The 26,637-nt window shown below is 40.1% G+C and overlaps 1 protein-coding gene across 4 annotated transcripts in view; it reads left to right on the top strand.

The window, feature by feature from the left end:
• Window positions 1-26,637, top strand: part of Nr6a1 (nuclear receptor subfamily 6, group A, member 1) — a 203,093-nt gene that overhangs the window by 142,594 nt on the left and 33,862 nt on the right. For all 4 annotated transcript variants that reach the window (XM_011239025.3, NM_010264.4, NM_001159549.1 and 1 more), the window contains one exon: window positions 23,439-23,681. In XM_011239025.3, the coding sequence (XP_011237327.1) occupies window positions 23,439-23,681 (243 nt within the window). The remainder of the gene's footprint in view (window positions 1-23,438; window positions 23,682-26,637) is intronic.

Genomic DNA, 26,637 nt, shown 5'->3' with positions numbered 1-26,637 from the left:
TTTCTAAGTGAGTAGATTTGGTTTTATTTTTGAGGTTTTTTTCTGTGTGATTGTAAATAACACTGATTAGATATTGTTATAACTTTATATGGAATAAACTCCTGCTTATGTGAGAAACTCCAGAATTCTACATTATTATTTGGCCTGGAAAGAAAAATACAGCTATCAAACAGTGTAGAAATGAGTTTTAGTATTAATGATGCTATGCTGATAACGTAGAATCTAATAGTTTGATTCCTTATTGAAAGGCATTATCAAGCGAAAAGAGCTCTTAAGTCTTTGAAGCAATTGATAAATTTCTAGTAACGGCAGTGCCCCCATGAAATTGTCTGAGGATAGCTTCCCCAGCCCCTTTCAGCATGGCTAACATCTGTCATAGGCAGCTTTGTAGGTTTGTGATCACTCTGGGGGGATGCATGAACCAGGGAATTGAGCCTTCCACTCACGGTAGCGTTCTTTATAATATTGTTACTCTCCTTCCTTATATACATTACACCAGCATTACTGCATTACTGGGGTTTGTAAATTAGTAGAAACAACAGAGTGCAGAGATTATCAATTATGTGTAAGATCTATAGTTTTATCATAAATAGCTTCCTTTTCCCCTTAATATGCACAGTAATTCTTTATTAATTGCTCTTGTAGTTGTTAAATATATTTATAGAAAGGAATAGTTTAAGAACTAAGATTTTCTTGGGATTCATTGAATAGGTTAGAGATAGGCAGAGGTGGTTACGTGAATTTGAGTTCAGGACAGCAGTGGGTACATGAATTTGGAAGGGGCAGTTGTGAAAAATTTAGGGCTTGGGAGATTTTTTTTCCCCTAGCCAATTTGAATCTCATAGAGATCTGTATCTACTAATTCCTGATGCCTGGATAATTCCCCCAAAGTGTATATTTTATTAAGTTCTAAAACTTCAATTTTTCTTAGCCACTTAGTGTCAGAATATAACTTAGGGCAGTAAAAAAAGAGCACGTACAAAACAAGAAAGTGTATTGTTGCACTCTAATCTTCATGCCAACTGCCAGAAAGCAAAATTAATTATCACAGCTGAATGAGGTCTTTGGAAGCTTAAGAGGCAAAATTGACTGCTTACAAAAGTCAGTGAAAATGCTACTGTAAAAAAAAAAAAAAAAAAAAAAAGTGTGCCCTGGTTTTAGATATTGGGCCCTTGTCCATTTAAATTAACCTTTGTCACAGCTGGGCATGCAAATGTTTTGTTTTAGTTCACAGAGGGTTAACTCTATTCAAGGCTTCTCTGTGGCCGGCCTGATCTGTGGAGTCATACAATCTGGTCTTTCAGCTCTGCCAGTCGCTAGGCAGGAAGTCTTATTTCTTAAGCTATCTTTCAGAATGGGGGGTTGGGATTTGGAGAAAGGTGGGGGAAGGGTCTTGGAGCATCTGTAAGGATCAATAACAGAGGAAGAGAGAGCCGCAAGAGAGGCTATTGTGCACACTTCAAGATAGATGCAGCTCTTGTGAACAGCCTGGCTTACAGGACAGCCACCTAAAACCAAAACAATGCTACAAAATGAATTTCCTGTGAAAACTGGATTGCTCCTTAAAAGAGGAAAAATAAGTGCCTTTCAACATTTGGGAATGTTCCCATTCTCCAACTTGTAGAGCTAGGGAATTCCTGTTAGAAATCACTCCAGATTGAGTTTTAAATGCCTTTGTCCTCATGCTGACACTGCCTGGGACTGGAAAGGATGAGCATTTTGGAGGAGGTTGTGTGTGTCTAAACACTAAGGATTTTGTCTTCCTTTCCGCCCATTTTTTCTTCCAGCATTTGCTTTACTTACTGGTTTTCCATCAATGAGAAAATGGGGTGGAGAGAGGACGACAACAAGATTTGGTTGGGATTTGTGTTACACGTGTGAAATCCCTCCCCCAACAGCTGGTATTGACTCTTGAAACTTGAATTGAACTACACAGATGCTCTTAGTACGTAATTTGGAGATTATTTAGACCCAGGTTTGTGCAAAGATCCTAGGATTATCTTAAAACACACTGATGTTATAAAATCATGTTATATTTTGGTGTATTATACAAACGTTAGACAGAAATGTCCAAGTTGGGGAAAGTGAACAGTTCTGACATTATAAAGATTGTTGTATAGTTTAAAGTTGTCTTCCTTTGCTCCAGTGAAGATTTTCACCCCCCAAGCTTCTCTTCCCAAGTCCATCTGTAAGGTCCCTATTTTGTTGCATCTTTCTCCAGAGGACTTCAGTGGCTATTTTATTATGCAAACTGTTTTCAGCAGTTGAGTAATGCTGAAAGACTTGTCAAAGTATAGGTGACAATTAGTGGTAAGAACTGAAAAAAAAATGGAATTAAAAATAGCCTCCAATTCTTCTCCCTTGAAATCTTATGGAATACATGAATAAAACAGCTAGGGGTCCATAATGTGACTTGCAGACATACAAATGAAATAAGAAGTGGGGGAGGGGGAAGCGTGCATTTGAAGTTAACAGCAAGTTCAATTTATTTAGTCTTGAAATAAGATCTGACTTATTTTGGACAATTGGGGCAAATACTTAGACATTTCATGGATCTTTTGGATACATATATTTAACGCCCTTTTCCTCCATATCCCTTTGAAAAATTAATGAAAAGAAACTCTGATTTAATTACTGCAACTAGAGCCTGCCTGGTAGCATTTTTTTCCTCCATCTCAGATATATTGTAACTCTGCACTCAAGCTTAAATGAAAGACAGTATTTAACAAACTCAGAAGTTTAGTTACCATATACATTGTATTAAAATGAGATATGAAATCTCTTTGAACAATGTGGTCTTTTATAGTATTAGGGGAGAGTCTAGTGAAGGAAAAGCCATTAAAGTCTTCAGGGCTCAAGATGGGGTTGGGATTTGGGCTCATTGCTTTTGTCACTTTTACACACAGACATCGCTGTGATCGAGTTTGATTTAGAGGTAGGAGAAAAAAGAATATTAGAGGGACTAGTATGAAAATCAAACAATCCCTCTACCACCGATTTTTTTAAAGGTCATTCTTGTGTCACCTTGCTACTGAGATTTCTTTTTGATCCAAGGAATTAAATTTTTTTGCAAGAACATGCCTCAGTAGTTTGTTGAAGCAATTGAAAAACATTCACGGCCGGGCATGGTGGCCCACGCCTTTAATCCCAGCAGAGGCAGAGGCAGGTGGATTTCTGAGTTCGAGGCCAGCCTGGTCTACAGAGTGAGTTCCAGGACAGCCAGGGCTACACAGAGAAACCCTGTCTCGAAAAAAATCTAAGGGGGGGGGTGGAGGGGAGGGGAGGGGAAAGAGAAGAGAAGAGAGAAAAACATTCACATCTTAAATATTTTTTAGTAGTACAAAATTTTTTTTTTCTAAACCTTGGATAAGAATACTGTGTTTATGGAAGGAAAAAAAGGTACCTATCTATATGTCAAGGTTGAGAGTTTGAGGATATTCCCAATGCCCAGCTGTTATACATATTTTGAAAATCCTGAAAAATATAAAGGTAATCACTTACTCTAACAGGGTCTTGATGTTCACACTGTGATCCAAGGACCTTTCATTCATTAGGGTGAGAAACAGGGAGGGGTCTGGAGTTACCAGGCTGATGGCTGATTTTTCAGGAGGGGTAGTCATAATTCCTGTAGGATTTTTAACCCATCAAAACAAACCCCAAACTGCTGCTATTTGTTACCTCTTCGTGGCCCCTTGGTTTCTGTGGTAAAGGCTAGCCCCTGCTGCCTCGATGACTCATACTTGACTACATCTACTGCCTTGCTTCTGGCTTTCTTTGGTATTGGGGAGTGAATTTCATCAGCCTGATTCTGTTACTTGGCCAAATCATTTGAGTATATGGGCCACAGTTTCATTTATATACAATAGGGAACAGTAATACCTATCCTAGGCAAACTGCTAGGGACACTAAATAGAGAGCATCTGTGAGAGTGCCTGTGACGTGTTTAATATAGCTTGAAATGGGCATGATTTTCAGAGAGTAGCAAATTTAGGAAGATTAGGAAAGAGAGTTCTTAGGTAAGCCTGTGGCTCATGCTGTTTATACCTCAAGGGAGAAGTCTCCAGCAACTGCTTCAGTTCAGAAGGCAATAATCAGTGCTTTATAATGCAGCCTTGAAATGTTGTAGGACCAGTGAGACAGGCTGCAGAGAATTCTCTAGAGCAAGTGCTATGCTAGTGAAAATTTGAGTGGATACCTGCAAATTCCTTGAGCTTTTTCTCTGCTAGAACCTTTTGTGTTGGTTAGAGGAGAAAGAAAATTTTGGAGTTAACCTTAAGACAGTGGAGAGATCAAATCATAATCCAGAATAGAGGATAGTAAAAAGTTATGAATAGTGAAAAGTTGTGAATAGATTTATACACACAGTTGTATGTAAACTATCACAGGTAGACAGTGAATAATAGGGAGTCACTTAACTGTATCATCAGGAAGATAGCCAAAGGAAAGTGGGGACAAACTATAGAATGGTGTGATCCTCTTTCTGGTTTTTCATTTTTATAACATATATTGTGCTACAGAGATCACCCAAAAGTTAAGAGTGCTAGCTACTTTTGCAGAGGATTCAGATTTGGTTCCCATCACCATGTAGGGGCCCACAGCTTCCTGTAATTCCAACTGCAGGAGATTTGATACTTCTATCCTTCACAGGCTCCTGCACTCACACGGTAGTCACATAATTAAACATTTAAAAAGAAAAAGCTTTTAAAAATCTATAATATATGTACATATATATATATATATATATATATATATATATATATATATATATATGATGTTTAGTTACTTCTGTGGATGAAAGTTTAATAACACATTCACTAAACAGTGCATTGAGTGTGTGAAGAGTGCAGAAGATAGTCAAGAAGACATTTGTTTGCTCTCTTGTCTGTTTGTTTTTTGAGAATGGTTTTTGTTTTTTGTTTTTTTTGCCCCGCCTGTCCTGGAACTCACTATGCAGACAGGCTGTTCTCAAACTCACAGAGATTTGCCTGCCTCTGCCTCCCAAGTGCTGGGACTAAAGGAAAGGTGTGTGCTACAATCTTCCAGCAACATTTTAATTCTTATTATTTCTTTGATAAGTGATAGAAGCAAATATTAACCCTTCCTTATACCAGGAATATAAATTTCACAAACACAGTGATTTTAAATACTGTGAGACTAGAGAAAATGGCTCAGTGGTTCTTCTTGTAGAAGACCCAGGTTTGGTTCTCAGCACCCATAAGGCATCCCTTAGCAACCCGTACCTCTAGTTTTATGAGATCAGACACCCTTTTCTTACCTCCATGGGCACTGTATGGTACACTGATAATCATACAGGCAAAACACCCATTTATACACACATGAGTGACTCTGTGAAAAAGCTGTTGAATGAGGTGACCATATGAGTGGATGAATAGCACATAGATATCTGTCATAACTATAAATTATGACATTGACTCTAGAGTATAAAGCGACTTTTCAAGTGCTAATACTTTTTTTTTACTGTCCTAAATTGTTTATTGGATATACAGTTTACAAATATCATGTGTGTTAGAGGTAATGGTGGAGCTGGAGTGTATTGCGCCTTCTCCAGGCTGCACAGCTAGAGCCACCAATAGTGTGGTGGAACTTGTGGCCAGCAGATGATGTTAGGTAGCCCACATATCTCTCTGTGCTTGTAGACTGGTTTGGTGATCCACTGGGTGTCAAGATTTCTTCTGATAGCTTTATGGAATGGATCAATGAGGATAACCTCAAAAAATTTATATCATTTAATTATAAATTAAATTTATCTTCAACAACCTCATAGGAATATAGGGTGCTCAAAGCCCCACAATGGCACCCAGCTCTCTCCTCAGCAACAGACTGATGGCTTTGGGCAGATTTCAGCTGGTTAACACTGTGATTAACCACATTAAACCATGTGGTGGCTTGCCTTAAGTCGTACCCCTAGGAACTGGGCGTTTGCAACTATCACAGCTGACACGAATCCTGTAAATGACATAAACTTGCTTAGCCTTGTATCCCAGTCTTTATGCTTTATCTGACTGGGTGGGTTGGGGAGCCCTGTGCAGCACAGAGAGCTGGTGATGTTGCCAGCAGAGAACCTCAGAAGAAAGCACATCACCTCAGACTGCTTCTTCCCCCATAGCTCCTCCATAGCTCACTAGTTTTGGGCCATTAATAGAAGCTCACAGATTATATAACATACTTCTAGCCCTTCTGTAGTGAAAAGTTAGTGAGGAATAAGGTAGGCCTGTGATCTCAGATTACTCCTACATTGTAAAGAAGTATAGAATGGTGATTAATAGCATAAGCTTCCAAGTCAAAAATATCTAGATTAAAATCTTAGTTTGACATTTACTAGCGGTTTCATTGCTTATGCTATGTGGCAAAGCCCTAGTTCCTCATTTGTCTGTGTCATCTTTCCTTCATCTGTAAAAAAAGGAATGACAGTATTACCCATGTAACAAGTTTGACCTTTTTGTTATTATTGTTGTTTGTTTAGCTTTGTTTTGTTTTATTGAGACGCAGTTTCTCTGTATGGCCCTGGCTATCCTGGATCTGGCTGTGTAGACCAGCCAGTCTCGTCTGGAACTCAGAGATCTGCCAGCCTCTACTGAGTGCTGTTATTAAAGGTGTGAGCTGCTACCACCACTACCATCCAATTTAGACTTATACTGAGACTCTTAAATACTACACACACACACCCAGTAAGAAAGATTAAACTATACTTAGCTTGGGTTGATGTGAAAACAAGAGATTGTTGGTAAAACAAAACAAAACAAAACAAAACCAAAAACTTGTAGTATCCTAGTTAAGATGTGAGTCAATAAATCTGGTTGTATTTTGTTCGGTTATGGTTATTATTTCTCAACCAGGGACTATAATTCTTTTTAGAGGCATCCCAATTAAATATGAGTTTAATTTACAGCCATCTATTAATTAGGTTAAATACACGGGTATATCAAAAATATGTCAAAAATCAATTACCAAAGAAAATTATCTTTGGGTTTATCCCAAAGAGGCTCTCAGGAATCTTCGTCAAAACAATTTATGATGATTAAGATCCAGTGCTCCCATCATCAGACAATGGGTTCATTTGGCTACTGAGGGTTTTTTGTTTGTTTGTTTGTTTGTTTGTTTGTTTTAAGAAAACACACACATGGCCTGGAGAGATGGCTCAGTGGTTAAGAGCACTGACTGCTCTTCCAGAGGTCCTGAGTTCAAATCCCAGAACCAACATGATGGTTCACAACCATCTGTAATGAGATCTGATGCTCTTCTGGTGTGACTGAAGACAGCTACAGTGTACTTACATATAGTAATAGATAAATGTTTTTTAAAAAGAAAAGAATACACACACACACACACACAACACACACACACAGATAACTGGACAGTAGTGGCACATACCTTTATCCCTAGCTGTGAGAGGCAGAGGCAGGTGGATCTCTGAGACTTACAGGACAGCCTGGTCTATAAAGCAAGCCCCAGAACAGCTGGAGCTACACAGAGAAACCCTCTCTTGGAAAACCAAAAAAGAAAAAAGAAAGAGTACTTCTGCCTACAATGGTGGTTTATGTTTTTAATCCCAGCACTTGGGAGGCAGAGGCAGGTGGATTTCAGTGAATTCCAGGCCAGCCTGGTCTATGTGGTATGTTGTTCCAGGCCAGCCAGGGCTACATCATGAGATTCTTTCTGTCTCTGAATAAATAAGTAAATAAACAGTTAAACAAATGAGATCTGTATACTTACAACAGTTGGGCAGCTCTTCTGGATTAATGTATTTTGTATACTAACCCTCCTTTCTGGTGAATTGATGAGTTTTTGCAAAAGTTGGAAAAATCTGAAGTTGCCATGAGCTAATGCTCATCATGAAATTTGGGGCCCTCGGAATTTCTATATAGCTTCACTTTGAAACCATTAAAATAATGTACACTAACTTTAGGAAGACGAACACGAACTTAATCACCCCTGGATCTACCCATGTGGTCTGATACTGTGAAAGCTAGTGGATAAAGGAAAATGGACAAACCTGAGTCTCCCCTCTGCCTGGTGTTTTTGTTTGAACCCAGGGCCCTGAACATGCTAGACAAGTGTTCTATTACCGAGCTGCTGTATTTTTTTTTCTATGTTTACTTGTTTACTTTGACACAAAGCCTTATTACTACGTTGTATAAACTTGTCTTGATTTTCCTCTCTAGCCTGGGCTGGTCTTGAATTTCTGTTCTCCAAGTATGAATATTTGGTCTTGAATGTCTCTCCCTTTTTAGGTACTTTCCCCTTGACTTCCAGTACACAGGTCTTCCCAACACCTTCTCCCTCCCACCCAAGACAGGGTGTTGTAGCCCAAGCTGCCTTCAGATCCCCTACAGAGAGAGTTACCTTGAAGTTAGGATCCTCTTTCCTCTGCTTCTTGAGAGCTGAAACTATCTTATCAGTTTTATGTGGTGCTGGGGATAGAACCTAAGGTTTCATTCATGTTAAGCAAGCATTCTGCCAACTGAACTACCCTCCCCTGATTAAAACATTTTTCAGACCAACAGTTTCTCAGTATCTTTTAAGACTTATAAATGTTGGTATATTCCCAGGAGTTAGTCCTTTAACCTCTTTTTGGCTAGTGTTTTCTCTTTTGTTGACTTTGGTTGTTTGTCTGTCTGTATTGGAACTGTTACACAAAGTGTATCTTTAATCAGGAACCTTCCTTGAACTTCAGACTTTTGTGTCTAAACTGTCTTAATTTTTAGCTTTCTGATGGGCACCAAAAGCTTATCAGTATCAAACAGAACGATAGACTACTTCTTGTCAGCCTGTTTCCTGAGTGATCTCCCCTTATCTTGGTAAACACTGAAAATCCTTTAATTGTTTAAAACTGAAATCTGGGAGTCACGCCTTAATTCCTTAATTCCTTTTTTGTTTGTTTGTTTGTTTGTTTGTTTTTGTTTTTCAAGACAGGGTTTCTCCGTATAGCCCTGACTGTCCTGGAACTCACTTAGTAGACCAGGCTGGCCTCGAACTCAGAAATCCTCCTGCCTCTGCCTCCAGAGTGCTGGGATTAAAGGCATGCACCACCACGCCTGGCTCGCCTTAATTCCTTTACGTTCTTTTATATTCCATCATCTAGCTTTGTCAATTCTCCCACCAAAATAGATGCTAAGTTTACACACGGCATCCTCTAACCATCCAGCTTGAGCTAGCGTTGTCTCTTAGATGACCACCTTTCACCTACTGTGTGCCTCCTCATAGATTCCCTGTAGTTTATTCTCCATCCTAATCACTACTTCTAGAACATAAAATGAAAGCTGTGATTAAGCTGCAGCCTAATTCTCTGGCCTCACTTAATTCTACACTTTTCCCACTCACTGTGACTCACTAGAAATAAACCTTTCTCTCCACCCGCATTCCAAAGCAGGTTACTCTGTGACAAGGATTATGGAAGACTATCAGAATACATCAATTCAGTTGCTTAACATTTTAAAATCTCACAAAGAACTATAGACTTGGAATAGGTCTCATAGAGATTCTCTTGACTTAAGAAGAGGGCTGAGCAACAGGATGTGAGGTATGAATAGGTCACTTCAATAACTAGAAGTTGTATCCCCTTTCCATCTGTCATTTAACTTTTAATTAAGAAATCTTGTTCAGGGACAAGAGAGATGGCCCAATGATTAAGAGTACTTGTGCTCCCTTAGAGGAACAGCATTTGGTTCCCAGCACCCACATGACACCACAATCATCCACTCACATGACACCATATCCCTAACTCCAGGGAAATCTGATGCCCTCTTCTGAATTCCAAGGGCACCAGGCATGCATACGGTTCATTTACCTGTATTGAGGCAAACCCTTACATACATAAGATAAAAAAATAAAACTTTTTTTTAAAAACATTGTTTGTGGGTCGGAGAGATGGCTCAGCATTTAAGAGCACTGACTGCTCTTCCAGAGGTCCTGAGTTCAATTTCCAGCAACCACATAGTAGCTTACAACCATCTGTAATGGAATCCAATGCCCTCTTCTGATATGTCTGAAGAGTTAGCTAAATAGTGTACTCACATACATAAAATAAATAGGTCTTTAAAAAAAATACCTCAACAAACATGATGAAATATTGCTCAGCTATGAAAAACAAACCAACCAACCTTGATTTTAGGAATATGCATTAGTCCCTAGATTTGATACAGCTCATTGCAAAATTAAAATTAAAAAAAGACAAATAAAATAAAAAAGACAAACTGATGACTCATATTTAAAAAAAAAATTTTTTTTTACATCTGTATGACTTTCTCTATAATACCAGAATAGCAGAACAGATCAGGAGATGGTAGAGACTGAGAGCAAAGTGGCTGTGTCAATGTGAAGGAAGACAATGAAGGAAGGGCTAAGGAAACTATCTGTATTTTGACTGTAGCGGTGACAGTGGTACACAAATCTGTGTTCTTAGATCAGTAAGCCCTTCTCCTTCTCTGTCTCGGCAAAACTCAGTTTTTTACTGAGTATTGACCATAAAATGAAACTTAAACCAAAAGAACCTTAAAGTCTCTATTCAAAAGAACTGGGGGGCTGGAGAGATGGCTCAGTGGTTAAGAGCACTGACTGCTCTTCTGAAAGTCCTGGGTTCAAATCCCAGTAACCACATGGTGGCTCACAACCATCCATAATGAGATCTGACTCCCTCTTCTGGTGTGTCTGAAGACAGCTACAGTGTACTTACATATAATAAATAAATAAATCTTTAAAAAAAAAAAAAGAACTGGGATACTTTAGTTGCTAGATCAGCTCTCACACTATAGATACAAATAAGAATACAATGATTTCAGTAAAGCAAGCATTGCTCCCCCATCCCAAAAAAGAATAGAAACTTTAGTGAAAAAAATAGATAATTATAAAGACTGCATTTTCTCTTTCACATTTGGAGTTGTGGCTGGGCACAATAGAACTACCTCATTTCTGTGTAGAACATTCTCCCAGGACAGATGGCCTCTGTGCAGAGAATATAACTCCTTAGAGCCTCTTAACGTGGACTTCTCCTGGCAGTTTATCACAGTGGTAACTGAGGGTATCATACACTGTTCCTAAATCCCAGTAGAATCTCTTGAAATGATGAACCTTTGAGGGGAGCTGGAGATGTAACTGTTGGTAGATTGCTCACCTAGCATACCGGAAGCCGGAAGCCCTAGGTTTAATCTCTAGCACACTGTTAACTGGATGTGATAACCTATGACCTTAGTGCTATAAAGGCTGGAGAACCCCTTTCAAGTCATCCTTAACAATATTTTGGAGTTTGAGATCAGCTTGGGATATGATGTCCTGTCACAAACTAACTTATGCTCCAAACACTACCACGTATCTTTATATTGTTGTCTTAGTCACTGTTCTAGTCCAAGACAACTCATTAAAAAAAGAAGCATTTGATTGGGGTCTTTCTTACAGTTTCAGAGATAGTCCTTTGTCATCATGGCAGGAAGTATGATGCTGAAGTAGTAGCTGAGAGGTAAATCCTGGTCCACAGACAGAGAGACAGACTGGGCCTGCCATAGGTTTTTAAAACCTCAAAGTGACACACTTCCTCCAACCAGACCACACCTTCTCTATAACTTGTGATTTTTTTTTTCAAACAGTTCCATTCACTGGTCACTAAGCATTCAAATACATGAGCTTGGGGGCGGGGGGGTCTTATTCAAACCACCACAGTTGTCATGTTTGCTCATGATTCTCCTGGTTAGGAGACTTTTCCACATCACCAGCCTGGGAAACACTTACTTCACACTGCTGTGGCTTAGTCCTTATAGGCCACCATACCTTCTGTATCCTGTTGTGTTGCTATCATTATGCTTCTAATACATAGCTGACCTTTTAAATGTTTGGAACTATTTGCTTCTACTAGAATGCATCACAAAACATAGAGTGATTTTTTTTTTCTGTACCCCTAATACTTATCCCCAAACCAAACACAAAGTGATCACCAGAAAATACCAGTTGAATTAATGAATAGTGTAGTTTCTGTCTTTAAATGAAAGTACACCGTTTGGCAAGATAGCTCAGTGGGTAAAGGCATCTGCTGCCAAGCTGTATAACCTGAGTCCAGATGCACATGGTGAAAGGACAGCTGACTCCCGAAGATTATCTTCTGACCTCCACACAAGCAGGTACAAACATACATAGAATAAATAAATGAACTGTAATTTTGTTTAAAAGCGCACAGTTTATAAGAACTCAGGTGACAGATTAGTGGGCCAGCACAGAGCCCTTGGATCTGTGCCCAGAGCTTGGTAATCAACTCCTTAGGTCCCTTCTGAGGTCTGCTTTAAGTGAAACCACATGTTTTAGGAATGTGCAGAGTATAGTTGCCACATTACCTCACTAAGAGGAGTCCTGAAACTTTGGAGTTACTGTGAGCAAGTACATAACATACATTTGAAGGAGGAGGGTTTGTTGTAGTCCACAGTTTCAGCTGTAGTACGTCCTTCCAGAAAGGCTGTGGTAGAGCACAGTAGTTCACATGGCATCTAGGAAAGAGGATGTCTGTCCATCTGGTGCTCTCTCAATTTTCCTTCTATTCCATCTGGATTCCCCAGCTGGTAGGATAGTGTTGCCCATATTTAGGATGTGCTGTTCTGTTGGTTAATCTTCTCTGGAAAAAAAGTCATAGACGCATGCAGAGGTCTGTTGTACATATTGACACTCAAGATTAACTATCATTGTCACTTTCTCTAGAATCCTGACCAGATTTGACATAATAGATCCTGAATGTAGCCACACACATTTTTTTAACATTCTCATCCTATTTACCAAAAAAGAGTTTTTATAACTTTTTCCATATCACATAAATCTTGAAGTCTGTTTGCATTCATCACTGAGCTCACAAGCTGCTGTTTAAACATGAGCACACTGTCACACATTTTTTTCTTCCGGTTTCACTGCTCTGTGAGAACCAAAGGCTCTTTCTTGAGTCCCTGAATCCATACTGTGGCACTAGCAACACCACTTCAACACTCCCTGAATGTGTAGCTCTCAAAGTTTTTTAACGTATTTGTTTATTTGTGTGGATGTGCAAGTGCCACTGGTATAGAAGTTAGAGGACACCAGTGTGGAAGTTGGTTCTCTTCTTCCATCGTGTGGGTCCCTGGGATTGAGCTCAGATTGTCAGACCTTGGCAGCAACATGAGAATAGAAGTAATGCATGTCTGTGTTCAGTTAGAGCTACAATGATAAAGTAATAGTACTTCATTTGGATATGTATGCTAACATTGATTACTTAGATTGGAGTAAATGACCTTCTGGTGCCCCTTTAAGCACCAAAGAGCTGAAATTCTACGATTCAAGAGAAATTGCAGTTTCCATGGTACCCTTCAGGTGGACAAGGTCTTCTATTTATTTGTTCGCTTTATTGTTTACATTTTTATTACCTGTGACTGGGGAATCCAGACAGTTTTGCACTATTTGCGGCTGTGAACATTTCAGAACAACAAACAAGTAAATTACAAAGACCATTAGATTCTGTATCATGTATTTGGCCTTTCTCATGCCAGAACAATACTATCAGTATCCTTTGGACCTCACTTTGGTGCTTTCTTATACCCATTCCTTGGGAAAATAACTGCCTATAGAGTTTCATACTGTCTAATGCTTGGGACTTAGGGAGCACCTCAGTCCCCAGAACAGACTGCCACTCATGTAATGTTCATAGTACTCCTCCTATTGTTTCCTAGGTCTCCAGTTTGTACCTTGCTTTTAGAAAGTAGTGAATGCTAGTATAATTTTGTATATGAGACTGTCGATACATCACATTATAGCACAGCTTTGATCATTACTGAACTCTTCCTTATGCTATACGTTTTGTTTGTTTTCAAGACAGGGTTTCTCTGTGTAGCCTTGGGTGGCCTGGAACTCACTCTGTAGACCAGGCTGGCCTGGAACTCACAGATCCACCTGCTTCTGCCTTCAAAGTGCTGGGATTAAAAGCGTGTGCCACCACTGCCCAGCTTAATCACACCGTGAGTTTCTACCCACCAGACATAACACTGCTTCTAACTCTGTTCCTTGGCTTGCTCTGTCTAGTTTCTCTGTGCTACCCCTTATTTTGTACAACTTTTTTTTTCTGTGATTCCCCCAATATTGTACTGTGTTTTCCCTTCCTGATAAAGTACCCATTTCTCTGTCTCTCCATATTCTTTTTGACCTCTAGATAGAGATAGGATTTCTTGAAAGTTTGTCATAGTGGAATTTATTTTGAATGTAAGAAAAATTGTGATCAAATTTAACTAACTCAAGCCCTGAGTAAAAGTTACTGGAAGAAAACTGCAACAAAGCACAAGACATAAGGAAACACAGCAACCATTTTCAGGCTCTCTGAAGCAATATGGTAGGCACCTCTGCCTTACTCTGTTCCCTGTCCGTGATCATTATCACTTCTACATAGCCAAGCATGGCTTTCTAAAACAGACCCAGTCTCATAAGAAGCTAGCAAGCTCTGTCTACAGTTCAAAATCTCAGGGCCAAAGAATTTCAGTGGATCAACTTCGATAAGTATCCTTTTTTAGTCCAAGCAGCAGTAACCATAACCATAACTGTCTCTATGCACTTGTCTACAATGTAAACCAAGTGCCTCACAAAGAAGCAACGGAAACATGGTGTAATCTAAACAGACACGCAGAATCTGCTGTCTGTCTATCTCACCATGCCAAGAGTCCCGACAGGACTTGCCATGCTGATTTGAATCACAGTTTAGTATTCTTAGCCTACCTCCTCATCTTCATCTACCTCAAACAGCTAACTCCTAAACTACAACCATAGCCAGCAAGCTTTGCTCTGTGCTGGCGGCACAGCTGTATCCCAAGGCTTTGTCCCTGTGGTACTCAGGGTAATTTCTTCCTTCCTTCCGGCGCACACTACCACTCCTCTCTGCCCACTCAAGTGTTGACTCAGTGATTACATTTAAGGTGTTTAGAACCAAGAAACACTAATTATTTAGTAGTGAATCAATGTTTCCTTTATATTTCTAACTTCAAAAATATGTGTTTAGAGTTACAGTGCATGTGCTCAAGCTATAAATTAATGAAATATAAGTATGTCTTTTTTAAAGAGAATTTTATATTTTTCATCAGATTCAATATGTTTTAATAATATAGATGAACAAGAAATCCTTAAAGTTCTCAATGAAAATCCAAGTAGAACAAACAGCAGATTTACAAGACCTTTTCTCAACTGAAAAACCTAAACTTAGATAAACGTGAAAACAGTTTCTTCACACCTAGACAGCTGGCTCCTGATTCAAAAACCCTAGCACTCAGAGCACAGGAGGGAAGCAGGGACTATAATCTAGATTTTGCTTGCCTCTGTTTTCATTTGAGATGTTTGTTTGTTTGTTTGTTTGTTTGTTTCGAGACAGGGTTTCTCTGTATAGCCCTGGCTGTCCTGGAACTCACTTTGTAGACCAGGCTGGCCTCGAACTCAGAAATCCGCCTGCCTCTGCCTCCCGAGTGCTGGGATTAAAGGCGTGTGCCACCACGCCCAGCTTCATTTGGGAATTTGAGTAAATGGGTCACCTTCTGTTTGGATTACTGTAGCTTCAGCCAGTTATGATCTGTGGCTCATTTCACCTTTACTGTTAGGTCAAAGCAGTTAATAACATCAGTCAGCTTTTCTTTTGCCTTTTCTCCATTTTCTATTTATCAGTCATTAAAACAAGTCCCAAACATTCAGTCCACGTGTATTTTTTTTTGAGCTGTTCATTGTGATGCATGCCTGTGACCCAAGTAACAAATTTGGGGCCAGTAACAGATAGGGCTACATAGCAAAACCCTATCTCAAAAAAATTTTTTTAAACTTGCATTTTATGGGGTATAGTGTGATAATTCCACACATGTATAGAATGTATAGTAATCAGATTTAGGGTAATTAGCATTCCATCTCCTTAAACATGTATCATTTCCTTAGTTAGGAACCATCAGTCTCTAGTACTCTATGAATACATAATAACCTGTTGTGAGCTGAATCAGCTGCTGTGCCCCAGAGCACTGGCACTTAATTCCTGTCAGCTCACACCAGTTTTATGGGATGCTTGCTTGTTTTCACTCAGGTGATGTGAGTTTTTGGAAAGGCCTTCTGAAGAGCTCAGTAAATGGCCTCTTGAAATTGATTTTTACAGTAGTAAGTGGAGAAGGAGTGGTATGCAAATAGAGACGAAGCCCTACTTCTAAAGAAGAATTTGAGTTTCAATTCTGTCATACACCTTGAAGCTTTCATTTTAGACAGTGGCAACCAGGAAACTGGATTCAGACCTTAAAGCGTGCAGCAGATCTAGAAGTTGGAACTGGTAATTTAGGTAAAACAGATTCCTTTTGCTCTAACAACTCTTTAGCCAGGCATGTTCAAATTGCTTTGGTTCTTAGTATAATCTGGTCAAGTGAGCAGCTGTACTGTCTGTTTCCTAAATCTGGTCTTCATCACAGCTTGAATAACAGGTTTTGATAAAAATCAGTTTCCAAGTTGTAATTTGTGTAACCGGAGCCTATGAACTGGGTAACTTGTCCTTGGGGCTTGGGATGGTATGTAGTAACAGCCGCTTAGTGACAGAGAGAGTCAGAGTGTCTCTATCACAGGCTTTAGCCTGTCCTTAGCCAAGTTATAGTGAGTGCATTGCTTATGTGGATGCCTGTTTATTGCTTGGTAGGACACTATGTAGTTAGCTCTTTTTTTCACATTTTTTTAATCACTCCTGAAGTTTATTTTTGTATAAATAAGCTACATGCAACTGTCTTGGCATGCTTGTCGCATCCCCCATCCCTTCCTTCCCTCACCTCACAAGAGGCAGCAGGCAGCCCAGGAAGTCTACCTTTAGAAAAGTGGTGCCATCGAAGCGCACATATGTCACTGACTTGCTATATGGCCTTGAGCAAATCACATTAGTTTTCTGATCAGTGTGAGTCACTTTTGTTTTTTAAAGATTTATTTATTTATTTAATGTATATGAGTACATTGTAGCTGCCTTCAGACATCCCAGAAGAGGGCGTCAGATCCCATTACAGATGGTTGTGAGCCACCATGTGGTTGCTGGGGATTAAACTCAGAACCTCTGGAAGAGCAGTCAGTACTCTTATCCACTGAGCCATCTCTCCAGTCCACGAGTCACTTTTAAAATTAATTGATTTTACTTTTAAGGCACAATTGAATTTACTAAATATGTCCGAATTATATTTTATTCCATATACCCCACTTGGTACTGGGGAGTTGATCATTCTCTTGAAAGCCTTTGTTTCTAGGTTTGTCTTCTTTAAATGTTTAAATATTTCCTAATTTAAATATACATTAAAAGCAGTCTGCTTGACTGTATTGCTGCTTCTAACAAACTGTTATCTGACACTCTTATATACATGTATGTGTACATGCTGTATGCTTTTGAGGGCATGTGTGCATGTGTATGCAAGTACATGTGTGTGCACCTGTGTGTGTGTGTGTGTGTGTGTGTGTGTGCGTGTGTGCAGGTACATATGGATGCTGGAGGCTGACACTGGAGTCTTTGTCTATTTCTGTCTTCCTTGTTCTTCTAGGGGCCAGGGCTTGTTGATTGGCTGACTGACTGCTTGGCCAGTGATCTAAGTTCCACCAGCCTTCCTTTCCTGCGTGCGGTCGTGGGGGTTCACAGACTGTTGGAGTCAGGGATCTAAATTCAAGCTGTCGTGCCTATGGCAGGCACTTTTTTGACTGAGCCATCTCCCAGCATTCTATCAGTCTTTATATGGAGTGTAACCTATAAGTAGTTGGGATTTTAAGATTTATTTATTTATTATACAGTATTTGCCTACATGTATGCCTACATGCCAGAAGAGAGCATTAGATCTCAGTATAAATGGTTATGAGCCACCATGTGGTTGCTAGGAATTGAACTCAGGACCTCTGGAAGAACAGTGCTCTGAACCTTTGAGCCATCTCTCCAGCCCCTTGTAAAGCTCTTTTATCTACTTTTGTAGTAATCATGGATGTATAGTCTTTTTTTTTTTTTTTTTTTTCTTTTCTTCTATGGAAACTGCCGTCTCATTTGACTTCCCCGCTATGTACCTTTCCCTGGATATCCTATTGCTGTATCTCCTCCAGCCTTCTGCCCCGGTGGTGGCTCTGATCTGTGACCCTAGCCTTAACTCTTTAAATGTTGGATTACTCCCATATCCTTAATTTGGGCCTAGCCTTTATCTCCTAAATGCCACCCTCTTTTAAACCAAACATTTTGCTTGTGCCTCCTCCTCAGTTTTTGTTCTAAGTGCTACTTTGCTGCTAATGAAGTCATGTTTCTCTAGAATTCACAGTAGACATTTTCTTGCCTTCTTCTTTTTCCCTTATTTATTCTTGGCTGTCCAGTCAGTTGACAACACCTTCTGGCTTTCTTACCTTTCTTTTCTTTGCCACTCAGCTATTCTTTAACATCTTGTTATCTGGGTGTCTGTGACACATGTTTTCACCCCTCTTTTGTATCTTATACATCGCTGTGGGATTAGTAACCTTTAGCACACTGCTTTGACCTGTAGTGCTCTCTCAGCAGAAACTGTACATTGCAATTCATTCTAAACTAGTTTTCTAGCCTTACCACCTGAAGATCTCTGTGCTTAGCATTAATATCTGATGCAGTTTCATCAAATATTCACAGCTTTTGCCATTGTTGATTTTATTTCCATTCCTGGAGTATTTCATTTTTTGCTTTGACTTTTATTGTAAAATATGAACACTCAGAGAAAAGTGTGAGAAATGCAGTGTAGTTGTACAATGTATAAAACAAGCACCAACCCAGGTCAAGAAATAGAACATTTCCAGAATCTACAGGTATTCCAGCAGCCCCTACTCTCCATACTATATAATTCTTTCTATTTTACCAGGTTTTTTTAAACTTAATAAAATGAAAACAACAACAGCAATACAACCACCACCACCGCCACCATTATCATTTGTGTATTTGTGTGTAAGGGAGTGTTTAGCATGTATGTATGTATGTAATATGCCTGGAGCCCAAGGAGGTCAGAAAGGGGCTTGGCCCAGGAACTAGAGATACAGGTGTTTGTGAGCCACTATGTGCATGCTGGAAATTGAACCTGGGTCCTTTGGAAGAACAGACAATGCTCTTAACTCCCGAATCATATCCCCATTAAGTGATTTATAGTGATTGAGACTCAGAGAAGTGAGGTTTTTTTTTTTAAGATTTATTTATTTATTATATGTAAGTACACTGTAGTTATATTCAAGCACTCCAGAAGAGGGTGTCAGATCTCATTACAGATGGTTGTGAGCTACCATGTGGTTGCTGGGAATTGAACTTTGGAAGAGCAGTCAATGCTCTTAACCACTGAGCCATCTCTCCAGCCCCCGAGAAGTGAGTTACTCATGGTTCCAAAGCTAGGAAGAGACATGTTGGATGTGTTTGTGCACATGTGTCTTTTTTTGAAACAAGCTTGTTTTTGAGATAAATACTCTCTAGGTAGTCTAGACTGATGTCATACTCAAGACACTTTTGTCCCGTCCCCCCCCCCCCCAAATCCTAGGAATATATATATATCACTATGTCCTGGTCCAGTATTTTTGTTTGTTTTAAGAGGAATCTCTCTACATAATCCTGGCTGTCCTGGGACTCTCTACATAGAGCAGGCAAGCTTTGAAAGCTCAAAAATCCACTTGTCTCCACTTGCCAAATGCTGGGATTAAAGTGGCTCCAGCTTTAGTCTTTTTTTTTTGGGGGGTGGGGGGGACCGGTTTCGAGACAGGGTTCCTCTGTGTAGTCCTGGCTGTCCTGGAACTCACTCTTGTAGTCCAGGCTGGCCTCGAACTGAGAAATCTGCCCGCCTCTGCCTCCCATGTCCTGGGATTAAAGGCGTGCGCCACCACTGCTCGGCTCAGCTTTAGTCTTAAACATAAGGTCATTTATATTTTGAACTGCTCAATGCTTAATACTTTGCTCATTGGGATTTAGTAGCCTCCTACTTATATGTACAGAAACATCATGCATACAAACATGTGTGCCTGCTTTAACTGAAGTATATTTGACAATATTTTATCTTTACTACCTTTGACACATTTTAGTGTGTGTGTGGGTGGTTTATGTGCATATTCATGTGTATGTGTAAAGGCCAGAGGTCAACATTGGGTGTCTTTTTCACCATTTTCCACCCAATATTTTCTATTTATTATTTTTTAAAAATCACAATGCTATGTGTTATAACTTGTAATTTTGAACCACTTTACTAAGTCATACTGTTTACCCACTTATACATTTATTCGAAAGTGTACAAGCTAGACCTGGTGTAGGATATTATCTCAACTTCTTGGGAGGCTGAGGCAGAGAGTTATACATATATCTGAGACTTGTCTGTTTTAACTTAATAAACAAACAAACAAACAAACAAGGGAGACCCTAGGTTCAAATTCCAGAACTAAAAACAAAATATACCTTTTCTAGAATGGACTTGGCACCAGATGTTACTGTTAATTCTTTGATTGAAATTTGCCTGCAAAGTAACTTTGGTTAGATGTGATGTAACTAAAGGGACCTGTCACTTTTATGAAACAAGAGCCAAAATATGTAACCTTCCCGTCAGATTAATGACCACACTTGCTTTTTTGTTGCTGTTAAATGATGTGAAGATGAATACATACATTTCAAGCAAATGCAGCATGGTGGTGCTCTAAAACAATGGCTGGGGACAATCTCCTAGCATTTTCAGTGTTGTTGGGGGTTTTGTTTGTTTGTTTATTTTTCCTCTTCTTTTTTTTCACTTTGACATTTCTACATCTGAGTACTAATATGTGTCCATGGAGGTCTGGATCTTTTCTTAACTCTCTCTCTCTTTTTAATTTTTCAAGACAGGGTTTCTCTGTTTAACCCTGGCTGTCCTAGAGCTCACTTTGTAGACCAGGCTGGCCTTGATCTCAGAAATCTGCCTGCCTCTGCCTCCCGAGTGCTGAGATTAAAGGCGTACGCCACCATGCCCAGCCTTAACTCTCTTAGTAGGAGTTTGAAAAAGCAACATTCAACATAACAGTATGTGTTCTTCATAGTAGATTAATTTCTTTTTTTCTTTTTTAATTTTTTATGTGAGATATATTTTTTAAAGATTTATTTATTTATTATATATAAGTACACTGTAGCTATCTTCAGACACACCAGAAGAGGGCATCAGATCTCGTTACAGATGGTTGTGAGCCACCATGTGGTTGCTGGGATTTGAACTCAGGACCTTTGGAAGAACAGTCAGTGCTCTTAACCACTGAGCCATCTCTCCAGCCCCAGCAAAGTAATTTCTAACTATAGAAAAGTTCTTAAGATTGCTCTTAAGGTTTGCAAGACTATACAAAAGACTACATGTATAAAGGCCACATTTAGGATATTTTCCAGAAATTGTGGTTTTGTCCCATTTACCTTAATCCCTAAGCTTTCTTTTCACTGCTTCACAGCCATTCTTTGACATGGCTACCACCTATTTGCCTTGAGCAGTCTTGCCCCACTCTTGCATGCTGTGAGTAACTGGGGCTAATGTAACCTTTACTTACTGCTAGCTACCATAAATGACCAGAAACATTTTGGAAACAGCTAGACATGGTGGCACACGCTTATAATCCCAGCACTTGTATGGAGACATGTATGTATGTATGAAGACAGATGGATCAGAAGTTTAAAGACAGTCTCAGCTACGCGACATCCTGAGTCAACAAAACAACAGAAACAAAAAAGCAATTTTCAGATTAAGGTTATGGTCAGATCATGACTTTTCCATATTAGGGTAATATACCCTTAGTGTCACGAGATGGTTCCCTGGAGCTCTTCTTGGTGAAGCTTAGTGAATTATTTGGGTACTTTAGAAAGGAGTTTGACTCTTTCTCAGTAAACCCACATTGAAGAACGCTATTGAACACCACATCATGGCAAAGGTTACTTCCAGCTACACCCTCTTCTCCACCTTTGCTTGTCTTGCTGGTAGGTTTTTACACTTTAAAAAATGGCCAGTTCCTTTCCCAGAGACAGTGCTAACAAGTGGCAGAGCCTAGTTTTGGGCCCAGAGGCCTAAAGAGGCCTTATCCTGCCCTTGTTCTAGAGCTTTGTAAGCCAAGTGTTACCTTCCTTTCTTCCTGTACCTCAAGGCTTCCTGTGCTGGGGGCCTTCAGGTAAGCTCTTCCCACCATATTGTCCATATCTAGCTCTTCACCAAATCCTAACAATTCCCTACTAAGCATGAAGTTCAATAGCTTATAATTCTGAACTGCCTTTCCATGGTGCTCCCTTCTCTTACTACTGGGACATGGAACAAGACATGAGTTAAATGCTTGACTCCACTCCCCTTTCCTTTATTTAACGTATTTTTAAAATACTGAATTCAGGTCCTGGCAAACCTTCAGTGATAACTCATGAGGCTTTTCATTCTCAATGTTCTTAGCGAATTTATTGATTTTTGAATTTGAAATTTTTAAAGTTTATTGTGTGAGGTGTATGTCAGGGTCCTGTGCTTGTGGTGGCGAGGGACAGCTTTTAGTAGTTGGCTTTGTCCATCCACCACAGCTTCTGATTGAACTCAGGTAAAAACTTGTGCTTTTACCTCCTGAGCCACCTCACTGGCCTTAGGTGTGAAATGCTTTATCCATTCTCTCATTATTCTTTTTGGTGCATAGCTTGCTTTATCTTTAGACTAGTGAAAGATTTTCATACTGTCTTGTTTTCCCTTTTGACATGGCATCATGTAGTTTGAATACCACAATAAAGCTCATCTTGTATGTTTTTTACTGGGATCAGCCAATTCCCCCAAAGTGTCATAGATCTGCTGATATACAGACCATTTTAAGTCTGAGCTCTTCCACTGCAAACATGCCATTTCTCTGATAAATTCCATTGCCCAGACTATTTTTCATCTATTGATATTTTTTTTTTTTGATAAATTTACTCATTCAAGGTTTCAGGGGCATGGGTTTTTTTGTTTGTTTGTTTGCTTGCTTGTTTGTTTGGTTGGTTGGTTGGTTAGTTGGTTTTTCGAGACAGGGTTTCTCTAGAGCCCTGGCTGTCCTGGAACTCACTCTGTAGACCAGGCTGGCCTCGAACTCAGAAATCCACCTGCCTCTGCCTCCCGTGTGCTGGGATTAAAGGCGTGCACCACCACGACCGGCTCAGGGGCATGTTTTGTTGTGAACTTAACTCTTCCTCAGCCGTGTCTACTGTTGAGCTTTGGTCTTGACTATAAAGTGCTTATTTGCCCATTTTTCTTAACACTGATTTAGGAATGACCCAGAGGAAGAACACTGCATTACTAGATTAAAAGCATGGAGTTACAAAAGCAACTCTTTCCCAAAGGCTAATGGGTAGATGATTTGGAGAAGGCACTTCAGGTAGCCTGAGTTGTGGTGTTTGTGATTTACCTAGAGCAGGGCTGAAGGTTTTGTGAACTGTGAGTTTAACACCATTGTTTTTACAGTGCTGACTTATCCATGTTTAGTTTCCGTCCCAGATGATCGAGCTGAACAACGAACCTGTCTCATCTGTGGGGACCGCGCTACGGGCTTGCACTATGGGATCATCTCCTGCGAGGGCTGCAAGGGGTTTTTCAAGAGGAGCATTTGCAACAAACGGGTGTATCGGTGCAGTCGTGACAAGAACTGTGTCATGTCCCGGAAGCAGAGGAACAGATGTCAGTACTGCCGCCTGCTCAAGTGTCTCCAGATGGGCATGAACAGGAAGGGTGAGTTGGTGCTCAGGGCGCACTGCCTACCCCTCATCCCCTCACTCACCTGTAACTATTATACTTTTCAGGAGTTTTTAACCATGTACTGTATACTCCACAAACTTTCAAGAAATGACAGGAATTTAATTGGAAAGGCATAAAGTAGGACTTGATGTCATTTTGTGTACTAAAAGCAGCATACTCAGCCAGGCGGTGGTGACAGTGCAAACCTTTTGTCCCAGCCTCAGGAGGCAGAGGCAGGCAGATTTATGAGTTCAAGGCCAACCTGGTCTACAGAGTGAGTTCCAGTTCAGTCAGAGCTACACAGAGAAACCCTGTCTCGAAAAAACAACAAAACCATAGCATACTCAGATACTGGGTCTATTATTGAGAAGTTTTCTGGGAGCTATTAGCCTGAGATACCATGACTAAACTGAATTGAATAAGCTTTGAAGGACTGAGTAGAGAAAGCAAAGTAGCCAGTTAGAAAGTTCTTAGAAATGCCCAGGAGAGGCCTGGAGAGAGCACATTCTGCTCTTGGGAAGGACTCTGTTTCAGTTCCCAGCACCCACACACGGGTCAGCTCAGAACTGACTGTGACTCCAGCTCCTCATACCTGTTTAGATCTCCTACCTTCTTCTCTTCTCCCTGGACAATTGCTCTCACAGGCACATATCTCCTGCACAGACACATAACTTAAATTATTTTAAAATAAATATTTAAAAAGAAAAATACTGGGATGGCTCAGTCAGTAAAGGTGCTTGCCACCAGGGCTCTTCACCTGAGTTTTATCCATAGGTCCTCTATGGTTGTCCTCTGGCCTCCACAGGAGCACCTTGACATATATGTACCCCACACAAATAAATAAAAATTGTAAACATTTATTTCATTTCATGGTATATGTGTACCTGAGTGTATGTGTTTCATGTGCACATAGGAAGGAACCTGTGAGGTCAGAAAAGGTATCAGATCCTGTGGAACTACAGTTACAGACATATGTAAGTTACCATGTGGGTGCTGGGAACTGAACCCAGATCCTCTGCAAAACCAGCCAGTGCTTATAACCACTGAGCCATCAAGGAGTCAGAAATGAAAAACCAGAGAGTGGTGGCGCACACCTTTAATCCCAGTACTCAGGAGGCAGAGGCAGGCGGATCTCTTGAGTTCAAGGCCAGCCTGGTCTACAGAGTAAGTAATATGCCAGCCAGGGTTTCTTCACAGAGAAACCCCTCCCCTCCCCTCTCCCCCCCCCCCAAAAAAAGAAGAAGAAGAATAGAAATGATGAAAAACCAAACTGGAAATGAGAAAAATAATAGGTAAGAAAAAAATGTTATTTTGAGAGCTTTACAATTATGAAGAAAAGTGAGAAAGTCCTGGCACCAAGCCATATTTAAGAAAGAGCAAATCAACTCCTGACAGTTGTCTGCTGACCTTTGAAGATGTGCTGTGGCATGTGCACCACAAGCGTGTACGCGCGCACACACACACACTAAATAGACCCCCCACACACACTCAAATAAAAGGAAAAAAAAGAAAGGTAAGACTTATTGAAGAACATTTAGATAATGTAGTGCCTTACAGTTTATTCATAGAACTAAAAATTATTGAGCACTTACATGTGCTGTAAACTGTTCTGTATTTTGTATTCTTCATCTGTTGGTCGCACACACTAATCCTATTGATTCTTAAACCCAGTTTACACATGCAGCTTAGGAGCAGAAAATCACTTAGTAATACTTAGCTTAATTATGATTATGATGTTATTTAATCATTTTGAAGTTATAATGTGTTATTAAGCAGAGCTATGCCTAATCACAGAGGCAATATACTGTTCCACAAATCTCCTGTGTGGTATAGCTATTTGCATATTAGAATATGTGTGTTGGCTGTATGTTAAACAAATACCATAGTAGGGCATTTGAAGTGTTGCCAAGATTGTTCCCTGCCTGTCTTTGTAACTTCCCTGGCTAGAGGAAGGTCTCAGGGTCCAATGTTATGCCGTTCCACATGTGCTCAAGTTTGCTCTTCTACCTAGAAGTCCATTATCTTCCCTACTATTACTTGTTTCATTCAGAAACCCTGGTCAGTTACCAATTTCAGACCAGTATGTCCTTCAAACCCTGATTTGGCTTTATACTCCACTTTTCTCATCTTCCTTCACTGCCCAGGGCCTGTGAGTGCTAAATACCTCAAGCCTTGAGGTTATAGGATAGCTGCTGCTGCTGCTGCTGCTGCTGCTGCTGCTGCTGCTGCTGCTGCTGCTGCTGCTGCTGCTGCTGCTGCTGCTGCTTCTTCTTCTTCTTCTTCTTCTTCTTCTTCTTCTTCTTCTTCTTCTTCTTCTTCTTCTTCTTCTTCTTCTTCTTCCCCTTCCCTTCCCCCTCCTCCTCCTTTTTTTTTTTTGTTTTTGTTTTTGTTTTTCGAGACAGGGTTTCTCTGTATAGCCCTGGCTGTCCTGGAACTCACTCTGTAGACCAGGCTGGCCTCAAACTCAGAAATCTGCCTTCCTCTGCCTCCCAAGTGCTGGAATTAAAGGCATGTGCTGCCACTGCCCGGCTATAGGATACCTTCTTGACAACATAACATCTCTGAGAACCCTAAGCTACAGCCCAGAGACTGTGACACATGGACACAGACTGTTTGCCTTCCCAGAAGCTGGTTTAGTAGCCTAGTGAAGGCTGCTGAGGGGAACTACCACCTTCTGGTTGGTCTTAAGAACTAAATTACATGTGCCCTGGGACTATTTTGGAAGTAAAAAAATACTCTGAAACTTTCATCGCTGGTGATAATAATTATTTTATTTATAACTCGAAAGTCATAGAATTGCATATTACAAAACAGGTGAATTTTAATGGCGATAAAGAGCTAATCAAACCACATATGTTGTGGTGGAGAGATATAGTCAACACTGAGGATGCAACTAGTATTAAAATGAATCACATAACCACACTGAGATGATAGGGGGAAGAGAGCTGGC

Source organism: Mus musculus, chromosome 2 (assembly GCF_000001635.26).
Source record: "Mus musculus strain C57BL/6J chromosome 2, GRCm38.p6 C57BL/6J".
NCBI classification, from domain to species: Eukaryota; Metazoa; Chordata; class Mammalia; order Rodentia; family Muridae; genus Mus; species Mus musculus.
The sequence above is the reverse complement of the archived record's forward strand: the minus strand, read 5'-3'. Positions and strand labels throughout refer to the sequence as shown.